Here is an 18,643-nt window from a genome sequence, read left to right on the forward strand (position 1 = left end):
ATATTGAGTATAGCAACTTTCCCTAAAGTGTGCTTTTTAAAACTCCAAATTCATAGCATGTTAACAGAACATTCATAATGTGTACAAAAAAGGGAAGGATTATGAGGCAAAATACACTTATACAACATTTGGGTTAAGAAAGCTTAATTGGTTTCCTCAGGATTTCTAGGGGCCCACACTATATACCTTATACTAATATACCTGGTCAGTCCTTAAGTACAGGGGTGGAGTGAGCTGCATTTCTCAATGACAGTAGATCCTTTGTTGTTTGAAGTGTTTGGTCTACAGTGTGGAGCACATTTGGAAACTTTGGAGCAACTATTCTGAGCATACTGTAGCTTCTATGTTTCCTGCCTCCTCTCCAACCAGCCTTGGCAACTTGAAATCCTGTGAACTCCCCATCTGCTACCTGAAACCTAGATGTTCCCGTTTAAAGGATGGAGAACATTATGCAATTAAAAGCTTATTTTTGTATTCTTCACTCTCTAAATGGTCAAATAATTTTTAAACACATGATCAGACTTGCAGACATAATTCAATTTTATAAAGAAAATTCATACATATTTCCCCAACTTTTACTATAAGCAAGGTGTATTGCCATTTTCAAAATATAAAGCAAGTCTGAGCTTTCAAAATGAACATCTGCTCTTTATAGCAAAAGAGTAAAATTTTTGCTCCTAAAAATAGAAATGTTTTCTGGTTTCTTGGAGCCTTTTCTCAAAGTAGAATAGAGTATTGGCAACTCCTTTAAAATGGATAGTATTTGATTTTGGTTTGCCAGAACCAACAATAACACAGATGGCTTCTGAGGAAGACATTTAAAAGGTTGTACTGTATTGATTCAGCATTAAGGTTAATTACTCTTCAGTGGACTTCACTGGTCCATTAGGGATAAGCTATGTCCAAATAAATTTGCAGACATGCCCTGGATCAGAAAAAGGATAAGGTAGTGAAAAAGCACCAAACTCTTGCTGGTTAGGACTTTTTATCACTGAGAGTACAGCTCTTCACCAGAGACCTGAGACTTTCTAAAACTTTGCCACTTCCAGTGTGGTGAGGGCAAATGGGAACACAGAGATCCCCCAGGAGATGACAGAAAAGACAGGATTTGGGCTTCATCTGGGACTTACTGAATTAGAATTTGTGTTTTACAGAGATCCTCGGGTGACTCCAGTACACATTAAATTCAAGGTCCTACTTTAAAAAAGTTAAATCCAGGAGTTCTTCAATAGTGACCATCTTAATGGTTGGGAGCTTTATATTTTAGTATGCTCCCTTTCTTTATTTCATGTATTTCCAAGAATGTGAATCGACAGGTAGGGGTTATCTCAAAAAGTTTTTATAATCCCTTATAAAAAACCTGAAAAGCAGAGTGTTAGTTCTGTACTTTTTAGGAAAATTTGATTCAGTTATTAAAGTAATCAGCTCACAATATCACAAGCCAGGTAAATTTTTTCTCCTTATATGAGGCTTATAAACACTACAGAGTTCTTCGCATCAATCAACTTTTATGAGCCAAGGAGGATCAGGAGATTTAGGAATAAAATTTTCAATGAAAAATTTAAAATGCTGACGTTGGGGTTGCAGCTCAGAGGTAAGGCACTTGCCTACTATGTGTGAGGCACTGGGTTTGATTCTCAGAAAAAAGTCTATCAATATCTAAAAAAACAGGTTAAAAAATTTAAATGCTGTTTGACTTAATCATTTTTCATATTTCTAGATTCTTAGTCTTTGTTGGTGTTTTGTTTTTGTATGTTTGTTATTTGGTCATTGATACAGATGCACTTTTAGGGATCTACAATGTATAAGTCTACTCCAACCTAAGAATTAAGAGATAAAAGGGCTTTTTTGAATTATCAGCCACTAACATTTGAAGTAGATCATTTATTTTAAAGTTCAGCCTGTCATCGCCTTAGAAATGGAGTTACTTTTGAAAATGAATATAAGGTAACATTTTAGTGCAAAATAGAGTTATTGACAAAGATACAGTTTAGTTGAGGAAATACTCAGGTATGCTTATTACATAGGGAGTAGACTGTGCTAGAGTGACTACCGGACTGCTTCCCCATATTTCAGCCAATTCCATTTGACGTGATGATGTCTTTGAAGGGTGTGATGATTCATAGAAGTATTTTAATAAGTGTTTTATGAACTTCACTTCATTTTAAATTTTTTTCCTTTTGGTGATGCTGGGGATTATGAACCAGTACTTTGTGCATGCTAGGCAAGTGCTCTACCCCCAGCTGTACCCTCAGTCAGCATTTTTTGAGAATAAGGGTAAAGACATTATTGTGGATATTGACATTTGGTTGGTTGGCTAATCTCCTATTTGAAGGGGAGCTTCTCCACTGTGTATAGTCATGAGCATGTGACTTAAGCTTGGTCAATTGCATTGTCCCTGCAGGGACTGTGAAGAAGTGGAGGTTAAGATTCCTTCATAGGATCTACAAAGACACAAAGGTGTTCAGGCCATTCTCAGAAAATGTCAGCAACTGACCTTCTTGCACTATAGCTGCCTATGTCTCCTTTCCTGAGACTTGTTCTATGACCTAATTCTGAGTCTGCAGCTCCTATTAATAAATTCCCTTTTTGTTTCTGATTGCAATCAAGAAAAATGACCAATATAGAAATATCACCTCTTCATAAGACTTCAATAGCATTGCTATTTCTTTTCTACACTGTTCAATGATATTTAAGTGTGAGCAAGTAGCTGGAGTTTGAAGATGTCCTCAATAGCTGGTAGGAGCAGAGATGGTGGTGCAGTGGTAGTTAGGGAGGTAGTTACCAGTGACAAGAACATCCTATGCAGGAGACACTATGCAAGGGCAGTACCTGCATGGGTCTGTGCTACCACACCCACTTCACAGATATACAAATATGAGGTCTGAGGACTTCTTACATGTTTTTTTAAAAGATTTTTTGGTAGTGCCAGGGATAGAACCCAGGGCCTTGAGCAAGCTAGGAAAGTACCACACCACTCAGCTATATTCCAGCCCTTTGTACACATATATAATTTCATTTAAGTCTTCTCATTGAAAACAAACACACAAATAAAGCCCCCCCCCCCAAAAAAAGGGGATCATTTGAAACATTCCTTTGCAGTCAAAATGAAAATTAAATTTAAAAAGAACTCTGATTCAGTGGTGATATGTCTCTAATACAGTGTTAAATCTTACCCTTGAAGCACTATATCCAAATTCCATAAAAATTTAGTGAATCCCAACAAGCTTGTAAGGTGGATGTGGGACCTATCTCTGGTACTGGCCTTGAAAAGGAAATTTCCTAGAAGTGTGCAGTTGTGAGTCTACGTAAAAATTACTTACTTTTGCCAATTGTTTATCAAATAGAAAATTTTAGGAAACATGAAAAAGTACATAATATTCACTCTGGCACTACAAATAAACCCAGAAGGCAACATGTTTTAAGCAAGTTCTAGGTCACCTTCCCATATATGTATTCATTAATCACAGCTTATGCTAATTTCTTTCATGAGAAATAATTGTCATAATAAAATTATGATAGTCATGATAGCTGATATTTATTGAGCAGTGATAAGGTGCCAAGGACAATGCTAAATGCTTCATATATGTTGTGTAAATTAATATTGGCAACCCCAAAGAGGTTGGCACAATTACTATTGCCCATTTTACAGATATTGAAGATGGAGCACAGTGAACCATCTCTCTGTTTCTTGGTATTCTATATTTGAAGAATTTCTCCTTGTAAGAGGACTTCATGTCTCTCTGTAGCTTAGAATGAAGTACTAGCTCTAAAGTGTGGCAGTCTTTAAAGGATCTGGTCCCTGCCTGCTTACCAGTCTCTTTAGACTTATTACCTTAATTCCACCCCTCACTCATTCTTTATGTCAATTCTAGTGAACTGTTTAATACAAACATATCCCTGCCATCACAAATGCCCTTTTCTCCACATATGCACAAACAAAGACCTATTCATCCTTTAAAACTCAGGCCATCCCTGGGAAGTCTAGGCTAATAGTATAATTAGAATCAGTTGTCACCTCTCTCTGCATATTCCTCTTATGGGATGTATCACTGTAATACACCCTTTGAATTTTTTTGTTTGTTTTCTCCATTAGGATTTAAGCTCCATGATATTAAATATACTATTTGGGGGCTGGGGAGATAGCTCAGTTGGTAGAGTTCCTGCCTTGCAAGCATAAGGCCTTGGGTTCAATCTCCAGTGCCTAGCACAGGGCTAAGTATTTAATGGGCATGTATAAAAACATTCTTTTAAATGACCAAATTTTAAGTGATCCCTCTGTTCTTAAATCTTCTAAATTTCCCTAGCCAGAAAGAGTTTGCTAAATAGCCATTCTCTACAATTTCATAATATTCAGGATGCTTAGATTTCTAGAAAAAAAGGGAATGTACATCCTTGTACCATGACTCTCATTTAGTAATTGAATGCCCTTGAACATTGACTCATTCAACACTTTTGTGGGTATACTTGGCATGTTCCTGGAGCTGCACCCCACTGAGAAACAGCAGTGGACACAATAAACCAACCCTTCCCTTCATGAAATCTGTACAACCTATAGCCACATTTCTCCTCATAAAGTCAAAGAGCTTGCCTAAGGTTCTCCTAGATCTAAAATTACATGAAACAATAATCCAAACTTCAAAATTTCTTAAATTATAATGTCAAAATACATTAAAATATGAAGTAAAAGACAACAGCAGGCCAATCACTTCATAACCAGCTTCTGATATAGCAAGTTCACAAATAATAAATTTTTCCTTCCAAAAATAGATATTTTATTAAGAAGTGACATTGAACACCTTTTAAAGATTAACACTGATTTTATCTAGCATAAAATACTGAAATACCCTCTAGCTGTAATTAGAGGGTCTGCCAAGAACAAAAGAACAAAATCATTTCAGGGCAAATAACAAGGATTAGAAAGGAATTTTACCTCCAGGAAGATGAATTGATTCTATATGTTAGCCACAAAAATAGAGAACAATGTATTCTTTAAGTGGATTTTATTTGTGTGATAAATTTTTCAATTTATGGTAATTGAACCAAAAAAGATAACACTTACCATTGGTGAAGAAATTACATAGTAAGAACTAAATGGACCTAGGTTTTCAGCCACTTCTTTATAAAACCAGACGGAGATGGTGATGATTATTTAATTTGTATAAAAATCTCAGTTGGAAAATGTTTTCAGTGAACAAATGATAGGAGTAATTTTTATAGGAAGGTACAGTGCTTGTTCAAGTCTATAAATACAATATTTATGGACAACTAAGCATACTGCCTTCCTAATCATATCCTACAAGGTATTTGGACCAGGAAATCTAACTCTCTAAAGATAAATGTTCAGTAATTTTTATCATAACTGATTAGAATATATTAGCTTCTGACATGCTGTAGTTTTAGGATGTATTTCTGGACGTACCCTCAAACTGATATTGGACGGCTGCAATTGATGATTTATGTAGATATTGAGCTATAATAAGTTTATGCATATATTCTTATTATTCATATATACATGTACATACACATGTACATGAAGCAAATAATGTTCAGTTTGTTTTTCCATGACAGAATCATAAATCATGGAACCAAATACAGACTTTTGAGTTGTGTGGTGAGCTTTCTCATGTTGTACATGAGGCACGGACTGGTGAGCAAAATGATTGAAATCTTACAGTTGGTTAGTGATAGAGCCATGATGACCGAAGAGGCCCATTGCCTCCAGCCCAAAGCTCTTCGCACCATCACATCATGCCAAAGCTGTCTGGAGTTGCAGCTTACAACTTCTCGTTCATCACATGAAACCATAACACCAGGCCCAAGGAAGTGGGTAATACAGAGGCAGTTTAGGTTATTGGTTCTTTTTCTTGGAAAATAAATAACTCTGCATGTTTGTGGGAAGACAAACAACAGCTAGATTGTACATCTGTGGCAGGACTGACATGTTGGAAATGAAACAAAAAGCTTTCCTCATATAACTAAATTTGAGAGCGTGAATAAGCTGAGCTTCCCCATCTGGAGACTCTCAGACTAGACAAGACTTACAAATTAATATGAATGTATAGGTCTGGGGCCTGAAGGAAATTAGGTCACGTCTAAAAGGGAATCAGGTGCTGACCACAATTCAGAATGTTAATATGGATTCCAAACAGAGGGCAGAGAGCTAATGCTGTAATTCATTGAATACTATTAGGACAAGGCTAAAGTAGATGATGAAGGCAAATGTTTTAATCAAATTAACTTGATACCCTTTTTAACCAACTCTCTCCTCTCATTGGGTCTCATTTTTATCTAGGATGCTTTTGCTTTCACTCTGCCAATTTATGAATCTCTTTCCTTGGTTGCTGAGAATTGAGATCCATAGCAAGGCATAGAAAACATGCTTTGATGAGGAACATGAGAAAACCATTCTGCGAGGAAAATGATGAGAACACATCACTTTTGCAATTCAAAAATAAAGTTAGGATATGTAGAAGCATTTTTTTTTTTTTTTAAAGAAACTGGGCAGGAGGTTCACTTTCTCAAACCTGCTTTCTTAAAAGCTCCATCTCATTCTCCAGTGATGCCCTTTGAAGGCTTTGTGTATGTCCTATGGTGAGAGAGTGGCATTTAGGAGCCAACACGGGATGTTCCAAATGCATCCTGCCCCTAAGTGCTTGGCAGGAAAAGTTGGGGCATTTTTCTTTCTTGGGAGTCCCCTGGGGCTTCATCACTGTGCAAAGGTCTGAGTTTCTTTCAAGAGTTTAGGATTGATTTTTGATGGAGATGATGAGGGCAGGATTTTCTAGTCAACTAAGAAACAGATTCCTTTGATTAAATGTCAGATTAAGAAAAACAATTCCTACATAGGGACAGTTCTTTAAAGGGTATGACTGTGAAAAGAATGTAGATATTTTAGGATAGAAGGTTACGGTCTTGTGAATTTTTATTTTCTATAAATTTCCTGTGGTTACCATGAGTTTAAAAATGTGTCTATGTGCTTAGTATTTCAGATTCATTTATGCAGACTTATGTAATCATTGGAAAGTCTTTCTCAAAATTTTAAGTATTATGGGAATACAAAATTTTTATAAATGATATTTGTAAATATCTAGTCCTTTCTACAATCACAGATTCTCATAGTGCTAAATGTGAAAGAGTGTACCATTATAAGAGTTCTCTCTTTTTAAAAGGGACTATCTTCCCATTAATTTAAGGGGTATGTTTCTATTAACACAGAACCTCATGTATAAGTGATTATTATGATTTAAAGTATTACAGAGAGCAGTCATAGACCAGTTGCCCAGTGATTTACTGTTACTAACTTGTCAAGATAAAATCCCACATTATTTATCTAAACACTTCTACAGCCTTTCTGATCTTTGAAAGTTACTTGTATCTGTAAAGTTTAACCTGTTAATTTTCTGAAACAACAACAACAAGACACAAGGTTGTTCCAGAAAACATTTTTGAAAGAAATCACTTGTATTTTGAATAGAGAAAGAGCGACAAAAAGAGACAGAGAAACAAATTGGCAGGAAGAAAGAATATATTTATAAACTCATCTTTCACCTCCTCCAAATTCTGGACAACCTTCATTTTCAAATTAAAAATGGAAAATGTGACAAATGTAAGCCCTTACCAACTTCCCACTTCAGAAGGCTGTTGTCTTCCCTCTCCATTTTTCCAATGACATACCAGATACAAGCCATCCAGTGTGCAAGGAGCGCAAACATGGACATGAGCAGAGTCAGGACGATTGTGCTATGTTGGGAATAACGGTCCAGCTTCTGCAGGAGACGCAGAAGACGCAGCAGCCGCACGGTCTTTAAGAGATGCACGAGAGACACCTGTAGTAGAAGACAGAGCAGTACAACTTGGCCCATAGGTTAAATTCATGCCATGACATTTACTCTAACTTACAGTCATCCTGGAAAGTTCTCGAAGTTAAGTATAATCAGATTTGTTTCTATGGTTGTTTAAGATTTTTTTTTTTTTAAATTAGTAGATCACAGTTATATGTAATAGTGGGGTTCATTTTCTATAGTCATTTTTATGAATTGTTATTCTTCTATGTTAAGGTTTACATTCTCCTCCATTACAGCAGGTTCTCATCTGTCATTTCTTGAGCTGGTAGAAAGCTAGGTGGTAACATGCTAAGATTTCGTAATCTCTACTTTGTCACTTAGGCATTGCTGGAGTGGAGTTTATTTGATAGGTAGATATAGATGTGGACAATTTCATAGGTGAAATGAAACCTGGAACAGAAGTTCAGAAAGAAAATCATCTGAACACATGATATTGATAAAGTCTCCTCATTTTCTCTGACCAGAAATGGAATGCTTCAGGGAAGAATGTGGTGCTCCCCTTATATGAGAATAGCAGTTATTTGCAAAGACAAGGAACATGAGCTTGGGTGTTCAGATGAGGCAGCCTGCTTATTTTGCTGGTACATTTCAAAACAATTATACTTGCTACTGTCAGAATCAATGCCTTGCTATACATGTGAATTTTGGTTTTTAATTAAAGACAGAAACAAATATAATCAACTTAAATGTAAATATGTAATCCAAAAAAATACTCTTGTTACTTTTGGGATGCTATTCTGAATTTGTCAAGAATTATAAGCCATTTATAGATAGCTGCATTCCTCAAAACACCTTATAAATAGCTATTTCCCTTTTATCAAGTGTGTATAATACCTTCTTGCTGTCAATTGGGGATAAGGGAAAGGTGAGAGAAGAAAAACTGGCAGGATGGTGGAGGCCAACTCTATGTCAGACATTGAGAAAGCATTTGATAGAAATTTTATGTTGTTAGAGACTTCTGTAACTGATTTTTTTAACATACTAAATCATTTTGAGTAGCAAATGTATGCCTGGGAAAATATTTTAAAGAAAAAAAGTTACCTGTAGCAGTTCCTTTTATACAAATTTATTTATTTTTTCCTTTCATACAAATTTTAAAAAAAAGCCTATTAATTGAGGAATGGATAAATTTTGGTGTGTTGCTGTTGCTATCATAAACATATAGCCATTAATTAATATTGATATATGTAAACTTCTATGTGAAACTGAGAATCAAAAAATGTTAATTAGAACATAACCTATATTTACTGATTATATTAGTATAAAATTGCATGCATCTGTTGAAAAGAATCAGAAGACATTTAAGTAATTGAACTTATTAAGGGGTTCTTCTCTTCTGTAAAATATTGATGTGTAAAATAAAGAATAAAATATTAATTGTAAATTGGAAAAAAAAAAGAATTTTTTACCTTGTTAGTTGCTCAAAAAAATGTAGGAATTTTTAACATTTCATTTTAGTCCTAATTTGATGTTAACTTCCCCAAGAAAGGCTCTCAGATGGCAAGTGATAAAACTGGGATTCATACCTTTTCCTTTCCCACTCTTTCACACTTTCCATGTCTAATTCATAATTTTTTCTCTCATATTGCTTTTCACAGTGACATAAACACAGTAAGTTTCAATAAAGAAATGTGTGAGCTGTATTTAAAACAATTGCCATGAGCAATTATGGACAAAGCCAAAGCCAAAGCATATAAGACATTTTTTGATGGTAGCAGTGCCTTGCAATTGGCATCTGTGGAGATGCACTGACTGGATATTTTTTTAAATCTGGAAGATAAATACTTCTTGGATGTTTGTTTATTTGTTTTTTCTTTTTATAAGTATCTGCAGTATAACAACATAATTTATAACATTTCTCACAACATGCTTTCTTGGAAGGAAATGTAATACCTTGAACAAACTTTTCTGTTCAAATGAAATATTTCATCCTAATTTATTTGAGGAGGCTAACAAATTTATGTGCCAGTTTTTAAAATGATCTTAGTTTCAGTTTTGTGGAAAGCAGAGAAAGAATCGCTGAGAAGGAGGATTTATTCTTTCCTTTTTGTCTTTCTTCCTGACATAAATGTTGATCTACACCTCACATTCTTCATAAAGCAGTTATGCTGGATGCATAGGACATAATGATGAAAAAAAAGCTGAGTGATGAAAGGAATACTAATTGGAAAAGAAGAAGTTAAACTATCACTGTTGGTTGATGGCATGATTTGATAGCTAGAAGACCCAAAAATTTCCACCAGAAGACTTCTGGAGCTCATAAAATGAATTTAGCAAAGTAGCAGGATACAAGATCAACATCCATAAATCAATAATTTTTCTATAATCCAACAGCAGTTCTGCTGAGAAAGAAATCAGGAGAACCATCTCCTTCACAATAACCTCAAAAAAGTGGAATTAATTAATTAATTAATCTAACCTTGGAATTAATCTAACCACAGAGGTACAACAAAAACTATAGAGGACTAAAGAAAATAATTGAAGAGGGCTTCAGAAGATGGAAAGACCTCCCATGCTCTTGGACAGGTAGAATTCATATGGTCAAAATGACCATACTACCAAAAGTAATATACACATTTAATGCAATCCCTATCCAAATACCAATGCCATTCTTCACAGAACTAGAAGAAACAGTTCTTAAATTTATTTGGAAAAATAAGAGAGCCAGAATAGTCAAAGACATTTGGAATAATAAAAGCAATGCAGAAGGCATCATAATACCTGATTTCAAATTATACTATAGAGCTGTAATAGCAAAAATAACAACATATTGGCATCAAAATAGACATGAAGACCAATGGAATAGAATAGACACAGAGACAAACCCACGTACTTACAAAGGTACCACATATCAATGTTGGAGAAAAGATAGCTTCTTAAATAAATGTTGTGGGAAAGCTGGATATCCATATGTAGAAGAATGAATTTAGAGTCCTATCTTTCACCCTGAATAAAACTCATATCAAAATGGATCAAAGACTTAAGAATTAGACCAAAAACCTTAAACCTGCTTGAAGAAAATGTAAGGTCAACACTCCATCACATAGGTGCAGACACTGACTTTCTCAACAAGACCCCTGAAGCTCAAGAAATCAAACCAAGAATCAATAAGTGGCATGCCATCAAAATGCAAGGCCTCTGCACAGCAAAGGAAATGAATAGGAGAGTGAAAAGAGAGCCTATGGAATGGGAGAAAATCTTTGCCGGCTATTCCTGACAGGGGATTAATATCCAGAATACAGAAGGAAATGAAAAACTCAGTAGAAAAAAAAAAAAAAAAAAAAAAAACAAATAGCAAAAGCAATAAACAGGCAAAAACATTAAGAAATTTTTCAAAAGAAGAAACACAAATGGCCCAAAATATACATATATATGGGTGTGTGTGTGTGTGTGTGTGTGTGTGTGTGTATGTGTGTTCAACATCTCTAGCAATCAGGGAAATGCAAATCAAAACTGCACAAACATTTCATCTCACTCCATTTGGAATGGCAATTTTCAAGAATATGAATAATAATAAATGCTGGCAAGGATGTGGGGGGAAAGGTACATTTTTGGTGGGACTGCAGGCTAGTATAATATAACCACTCTAAAGCAGTCTAAATACTCCTCAAAAACAAGGAATGGAACCAGCATATGAGCCAGCTATCTCACTCCTTGGTCTATATTCAAAAGATCTAAAATCAGTATACTATAGCAATACAGTCACTTCAATGTTTATAGCAGCACAATTCACAATAGCCAAATTACGGCATCAGTTCAGGTGCCTGCCAGTAGATGAATGGATCAAGAAAATACACACAAAATGGAGTTTTACTCAGCCATGAAGGAGAATGAAATAATGGCATTTGCTGGTAAATGAATGGAAGTGGAGAAAATCATGCTAAGTGAAATAAGCCAAACCCACAAAATCAAGGATTGAATGTTTTTCTGTCATGTGTGGAAGCCAGAGCAAAATAAGGAAAAGAAAGCAGTATGTGTGTGTGGGATCGGAGAGCATAAAGGTATAGTAAAGATTAGTGGAGTAGATGTAGGGGAATGAAAGGGAGGAAGGAAGGGAAAGGGGAAGAAATATGGAGTGAAATTAACAAAATCACATTCATAAATAAAGGTACAGGGAATTTCACCTTTGTGTATAAGTAGAAGAAAGGAAGTTGAGTAGTGATGAGGAAGGAAAATAGGGGCTGGGCAGAGGGGAGGAAAATGGGGGAAGAAAATCAAAATCAAATTCCTTGCATGTATGATTTGTCAAAATGAACTCAATTACTTTGTATAATTATAATGCTCTAATAAAAAAAGGGAGCTGAGAGTAGTGAAAGTGAACTATTTAAAATTCATCAAAAGATGAGAACTTGACATATAAATTCCTTTATCCATGTTAATTTAAGTAATGTATATGTTAATGATAAATAAATATGTGTTAAATATTTCTATACATTTTTAATAATTGCATACTATATACATACATTTAAGATTTTCCTATTTGTTCAGCACCCAAAGAAAAATGGAACATGAAAAATTTATTAGTATCTAGTAGCAAAGCAGCAACATAATTTAAAACAGAATTCTATTAAATAACATTTACTTAACAATTTGCCAGAATTCAGAAAGTTTTTTTTTTAACATTTTGTGAATTATATACTTCTTTTAGATTCTTTTGCAGTCTTCCGAAAGCCTTATTTTAAGTCATTACACTTTCATTATAGTACACTTATCTAGTCAAATTCAATCTTCAAGAGCACTTTACAAAGCCCAGATAACAGTTTGATGTAGCACTGATTGATATTAATACACAAGACTTCTCCTGCCAACTTTCCTTTCAGTTATGTTGTAAACCTTTTAACCATGTCGACTCTCTCAACCTTCCAACTTAGGAAAAAAGAAAGAAAGAAAAACAATATTGTACCGGCAATTTAAAAATGCAAAAGTGTATACTAAATAGGATTACTGTTTCATATTCATTTTGAAGTCAATAATGACTGTATTTGAAACATCCATCCCTTTGTTTCATTTTGAAAGCTATACCTTTCAATTCTTAATGAAGAATATGATTTCTATGGGAGATAGTTAACTGACCAGGGAATTTGTTTACTTTGAACAAAATTTAAGTAAATTTTTACATGCTGAAGTTGTTTAACAGAAAATTGCATTTATGATTTAAAATGACCTCCTTAAAAGTCTCTCCATTTGTAAGGAAGTGTTTGATAATTTTAAGAATATCAATCATCAACTAGTAAAAGTACTTACTACTGTAAGTGGGCATACTTGCTTGTGAGGAGGCATAAGGATAGGGGTTTAGAGGAAGAAAGGGAAAAGTTATAAGTATTAATACAAATTCAAGGGAATTCTCATGTTTTTTGGTCAATTACTGTGTCAGTCAGGTTTCTGTCCCACCCAACACTTTTATAAGAACGTCTAAGAAATGACTGAATAACTTTTTAACCTCAGCCTTCTTCTCTATCTTGATTGGTCTTGCATTGGTTTTGCCATGATGAAATGATGAATAATGAAATACTCAAGAGATAGGAAGTTAAAGGTCATAAGAGGGAAAAGAAATCTTCAAACTTTCCCACCAAATACTTGGAAGACAATCTCTCTTTAGGTAATATAAAGAAATGGTTATATCCCTACAGATGGTTTCCTTCTCAAAGGATTTGTTCAGTGAGTCCATATTTATGATAAATTCAAGTTTTTAAAAAAAATTTTTTTTTTTAAACTTGGTTCTGGGTATTTGTATAGTGAAAACAGGTAATGCAGATTTCCAAAGGAAGTAACTTTCTGAAGTGGAGAATCTAGCCTGCATGTTATTGGGCACCTGGGCAGTTTTATTGAGGGCACAAATCCTGGGAAACACAATTGCTATAAACATTTTAAACCTGAACATGTGAAAAAGTAAGTAGAGGAGTAAAAGCAAGCTCAAAAGCTGTGTGGGATCAAGCTCTTGACTCACCACTGTGACGTTGAAAGCATACAGGAGATCGAAGGGCAGGGCAGCAATTAAATCAATGATGAACCAGGTTGTGACGTAGTGGATGCAAATTGATCTTGCTTCGAAAATAACTTGGCCAGATTTGCTGACATAAGTTGTTCGGAAATTTAAAATAATATCTGCTTGGGAAAAAAAGAGAGAAAGGAAAAAAGATGGGGAGAGGAAAAAAGAAAAGAAAAGGAAGGAGAAAGAAAAGGAAAGAAGCAAGGAAGGAGGGAAGGAAGTCAGGCAGGCAACCAGGGAGGAAAAAAAAAATGTATAAAATTAAAATTAAACAATAACTTCTTTAGCCTGTTAATTGTTAATATTCAAAATACCCTCCTTGATATATCCAGATCAACTCAACAAACATGATTAAGGAGAGTGAAGAAAGTAATCTTTTCTGAGCATTTACTACATTCCAAACTTGGAGCCAGGTAAGACAATTAAATGATCAAAGCAGTAAGAACAAGGACCATAATTTGCTAAAAAGTCACTGTGTAAAGACATTGTTTTAAGAGCTTAGCATGGGGTATTTCACTTAATCCTCAAACATCTCCTGAAGTAGACAGTAGTACTCCCATGTTAAAGAGGCAGAAACTAAGTTCCCATGAGGAAGAGTCACTCATCCAAGATCATACTGCCAACAGTGGAAGAAATTATTTGAACACAGGTACAATTTATGCAATACTACCCAATTTCCATGTATTACAGTTTTACTAATCTCTGTGGAAATATGGAATTCATTCTTGCCCTGAAGGCACTCCTATTAACAAAATACCAGAAGTTTCTTGTTTGGATTTAGAGGTTAAATTGTCCCCTCTTTTAAAAAATATAAACACTTTATGTAAGCATTTCAACCTTTCCATACATATTCTTTTTTTACTTTGTTGAACTTTTTTTTTTTTTATAATAGATGAGGTCCTCTTGAGTGCTGGTCAAATGTTAAATCCATAACTAAGTGGGTTATTTGAGCTCTCTCCTGTTGCTTACCAGTAAGTATCTCTGAGACTGTCCTCTTACTTCCTGGTTAAATATCATTAAGGTATTTTCCTCAGTTTGTTTTAAGATTAAATAAAAGTAGACCTCAGGGAATTTCTGTATTGGTACACATGAAAGGGTGGTAATTGTTGAGCATTTTATGGACTGGTGACAATAATGGAAAGAAATTTCTCCATGGAAATTTATTTAGCAGGATATGAGGGAAATAAATATCTCAGTCAACGATCATAGGAATTTGAGGAGTTATGAAACCAGTACTAAGCTCTGAGCTGCACAACAATCAGATGGATAGGATAATCTTTACATCTAATTTAAACCACTGAAAATAAGAACAGTGTTGTATGAGATAAAGAATTAGTTCATATCACAAAGATGACAATGGTAAAAATTACTCAAGAAAAGGCTCATTTTATCTTTGTAGATTACTTTTAATTTTCATTTCACGTTCATATTTGTAGAAGGGAGAATTCTGAACAACTCTTAATGACCTGGTCCTCATTTGATCTCTTCCCCTGTGAACATGATGAGGTATCAATCTGTGATTAGGTTATATTCTGTGACAAAATGGGAAATTATCCTGGGTGACAGGCAAACCCTCTAAAAATAGGAAGTTTTCTTCACCTGGCGAAAAGGTATTGGAAGTCAGTAAGAAGAAAGTGACTGCCATAAGATGGACAGAACCACATGCAGGGAATAGCAGGAGGTCTCTTATTGTTGACAGGAATCCCAGGCTAATATCTAGTTAGAGATGTGGACCTCAGCCCTGCAACCACAAAGACAAGAGTTCTTCCAACAGCCACATGGAGCTGGGAAATGAATCTGAGGTACAGGATAAAAACATAGCTCAGTTGATAATTTGATGTCAGCCCTTTGAATTCCTGACCTGAGAATCCAGCTAAGCCATACCTAGATTTCTTGATCTATAGAAACTGTAAGATAATAAGTAGGCATTGTTTTAAGCTGCCAAATTGGTGGTAATTTGCTATACAGCAATTTAAAAAGTAAGTAAAATTTTGTTATGTTGTTTGGTTTGCAACAGAGCTTTGTAAAGTGAGATAATATAGGAATTATAACAAGACAGATTATTATACAGTTAAAGGAAACACACATTTTTAGTATGAGCCCAGTACAGTTCTAAGTCATTTATAATCATATCTTTTAACTCTTTCCAATAATACTAAGATGTCAATACTCTTATTACTCTCTTTTATAGATGAGGAAATTGAGGCATAAAAGAGGTCAAGTGATTTGCCTAGTGTCACACAGATGATGATACAGAAACACAGCATTGAATTTTCCAGGTAGTTAGTGAAGAGCAAGATTCAGCTCCGAGTCCCTTGGGTTCCAATTCAGTGCTTTGTGTTTTGTGCTTTAACAAAATACAGTTACTTCATAGGTTAGGAAGCAAGTTCTAAGTGAAGTAATTTCAAATTTCTTCAAATTCAAATTTGAATTTTCCAAGAATTACTCAATGGCATAAAATATGATCTATTTAAGAGAAAGTTCCATGTGCTGATGAAAAGACTGTTGTGTTCTGCAGTTGTTTGATGGAATGTTCTTTAGTGTCTGTTAATTCCACTTGATCTATTGTGTAACTGTACTCTGAGGTTTCTTTGTTACTTTTAGAGGGGTCCGGATAATCTACCAGTGAGAGTAGGGTATTGATGTCACCCACCATTATTGCATTAGGGCCTATCTCTTCCTTTATGTTCAGTAATGTTTGCTTTATAAAATTTTGTGCTCAGACATTTAGTGCATATTTATTTATAATCATATCTTCTTGATGAATTATTTCCTTTATTATTATGTAGTAATAGTTTATGTTGTTTCAGACTGGTTTGGCTTGAAGTCTGTTGTGTCAGATATGAGCATAGTTGCTCCAGCTTACTTTCAGAGTCCATTTATATAGAATATTATTTTCCATCCTTTCACTTTCAGTCTATGTATGTCTTTGTTGGTCAGGTAAATTTGTTGCAGACAGCATATTGTTGGGTTTTGCTTTTTAATCCGATCAGTCAATCTGCATATTTTAAATGGAGCATTGAAACCATTTACATTGAAAGGTATATGCTTGTTTTGTCATTTTGTTGGTTTTCTTAAAATTGTTTTGAATAGTCTGATTTGTTGCTTCCTCTCTTACTCATCTTAAATATTTGATTATTTTCTTTATTAATAATGTTTGATTCATTCTTAATTCTCATTTCTGTGTCTACTTCTCTAGTGAGAACTATTCTTTCCTGTATTCTCATGCTTGTTGTTATCTTTCTTCCTCTTCTGGTGTAGAATTCCCATAAATATCTTCTCTGATGCTGGTCTATTAATGCATTCTCTTAGTTTATACTTCCATTATCAAAAGGTTTTTATTTATTCATTTCCGAGGAATAATTTTGTTGAGTATAGTAATCTCAGTTGGTAGTTATTTTCTTTCAGGAAATGTGAAATACATCTTTCTATGCTCTCCTGGTCTTTAGTTTCTGCTTAAAAATCTGCTGTTATTCTGATGGATTTAACTTTAAATATGACTTGGTGCTTCTCTCTTGCAGCTTTTTTCTTCTTTTGTTCTGTACTTTGGGAAGTTTAGCTATAATATGTCATTAAGAGGTTCTCTTCTATTCATGCTATTTAGGGTTTAGAAAACTTTCTTTATATGGATGTCCACATATTTTTCAAGATTTAGAAAACCTTTTATTATTTCACTGAATAGATTGCCTATGCCTCGAGCATATTCCAATTAAGCATAATTCTGGTCTTTGAATGGTGACCCAGACACAGACATAAACTTGAATGATCTGCTCATTCATATTTTTTTCCCTTGATTACTATCTGAATGTTAATTACTCAACCTCGTCTTCAAGTCCTGACATACTTTCTTCAGCTTGATCTAGTTTCAGAGGCTTTCAGCTGAGTTCTTAATCAGATTTCAGATTTATTGGACTTTCTTGTGTGTGTGGTCCTGGGGATTGAACCCAGGGCCTTGTGCTTGTGAGGCAAACACTCTACCAACTGAGCTATATCCCCAGCCCTGGGCTTTTAATTTCCAGGATTTCTGTTTGATTCTTTTCAAAATATCTTATTCCTTTATTAATTTGCTCATTAATAATTGCATTGTGTTCCTTAGTTCATTTATGTGTTCAATTTTATCTCTCGAAATTCATTGAGATTTTAAATAACTTATTCTTTTGAATTCATTGATATTTCAACCACTTTGATATATTTGGAATTATTTACTAAAGAATTATGACCTTTAGCAGGTGCATGTTGCCTTGCTTTTAATTTTTTTTCTTTTCCTATGTTGATATTTTTGTATCTATTGGGATACACATTTTTTTTCACTTTTATATGAGGGCCTTCTTAGTAAACAATAAAAATAAATACAAAAATAAAGGGAAAACTAAATAAATACAACAACAGAAATGAAAGTGCAAAAATAATGTAGAATAAACAAAAAAAGTTAAAAGATAAAATTAATTAGAAGTAAAGCAAAGGAAGCAATAACAAAAATTATTAATAAAAAATAACAATTTCTTTTCTGTCCAAGTGCTTGATTATGAGGGCAAGAATAAATCATTGCAACCTATGCTGATCAGTACTTCTTTCTGTCTTCCTAGGCTGTGTGGCCCTTGAAGAGAGTAAAAACTGGGAGTTATTCACCCTTTCTTTCCTTTGATGTGCTTGCCAGGTGACCAGTGTGGTGGTTTGTGATTGGAGCCAATTGGAATATGCCTCAGATGCCCTGCATTGAGAGGCAAAACTCAGAATTGCCCAAGCAAAGATTTATTTCATAGTTATTTAATCACATACTCTGAAGGCAGAGAGAGGTAATGGAGTC

At 34.5% G+C, this 18,643-nt stretch overlaps 1 protein-coding gene across 1 annotated transcript in view; it reads right to left on the reverse strand.

Annotated features, from left to right (window-relative positions):
- Positions 1 to 18,643, reverse strand: part of KCNH8 (potassium voltage-gated channel subfamily H member 8) — a 401,588-nt gene that overhangs the window by 114,556 nt on the left and 268,389 nt on the right. The window contains exons 6-7 of the mRNA XM_079115168.1: positions 13,795 to 13,952; positions 7,622 to 7,829 (exon numbers count right to left, since the gene is read on the reverse strand). Of these exons, the coding sequence (XP_078971294.1) occupies positions 7,622 to 7,829; positions 13,795 to 13,952 (366 nt within the window). The remainder of the gene's footprint in view (positions 1 to 7,621; positions 7,830 to 13,794; positions 13,953 to 18,643) is intronic.

This window comes from Sciurus vulgaris (genome assembly GCF_902686455.1).
Source record: "Sciurus vulgaris genome assembly, chromosome: 16".
In the NCBI taxonomy this organism is placed as follows: domain Eukaryota; kingdom Metazoa; phylum Chordata; class Mammalia; order Rodentia; family Sciuridae; genus Sciurus; species Sciurus vulgaris.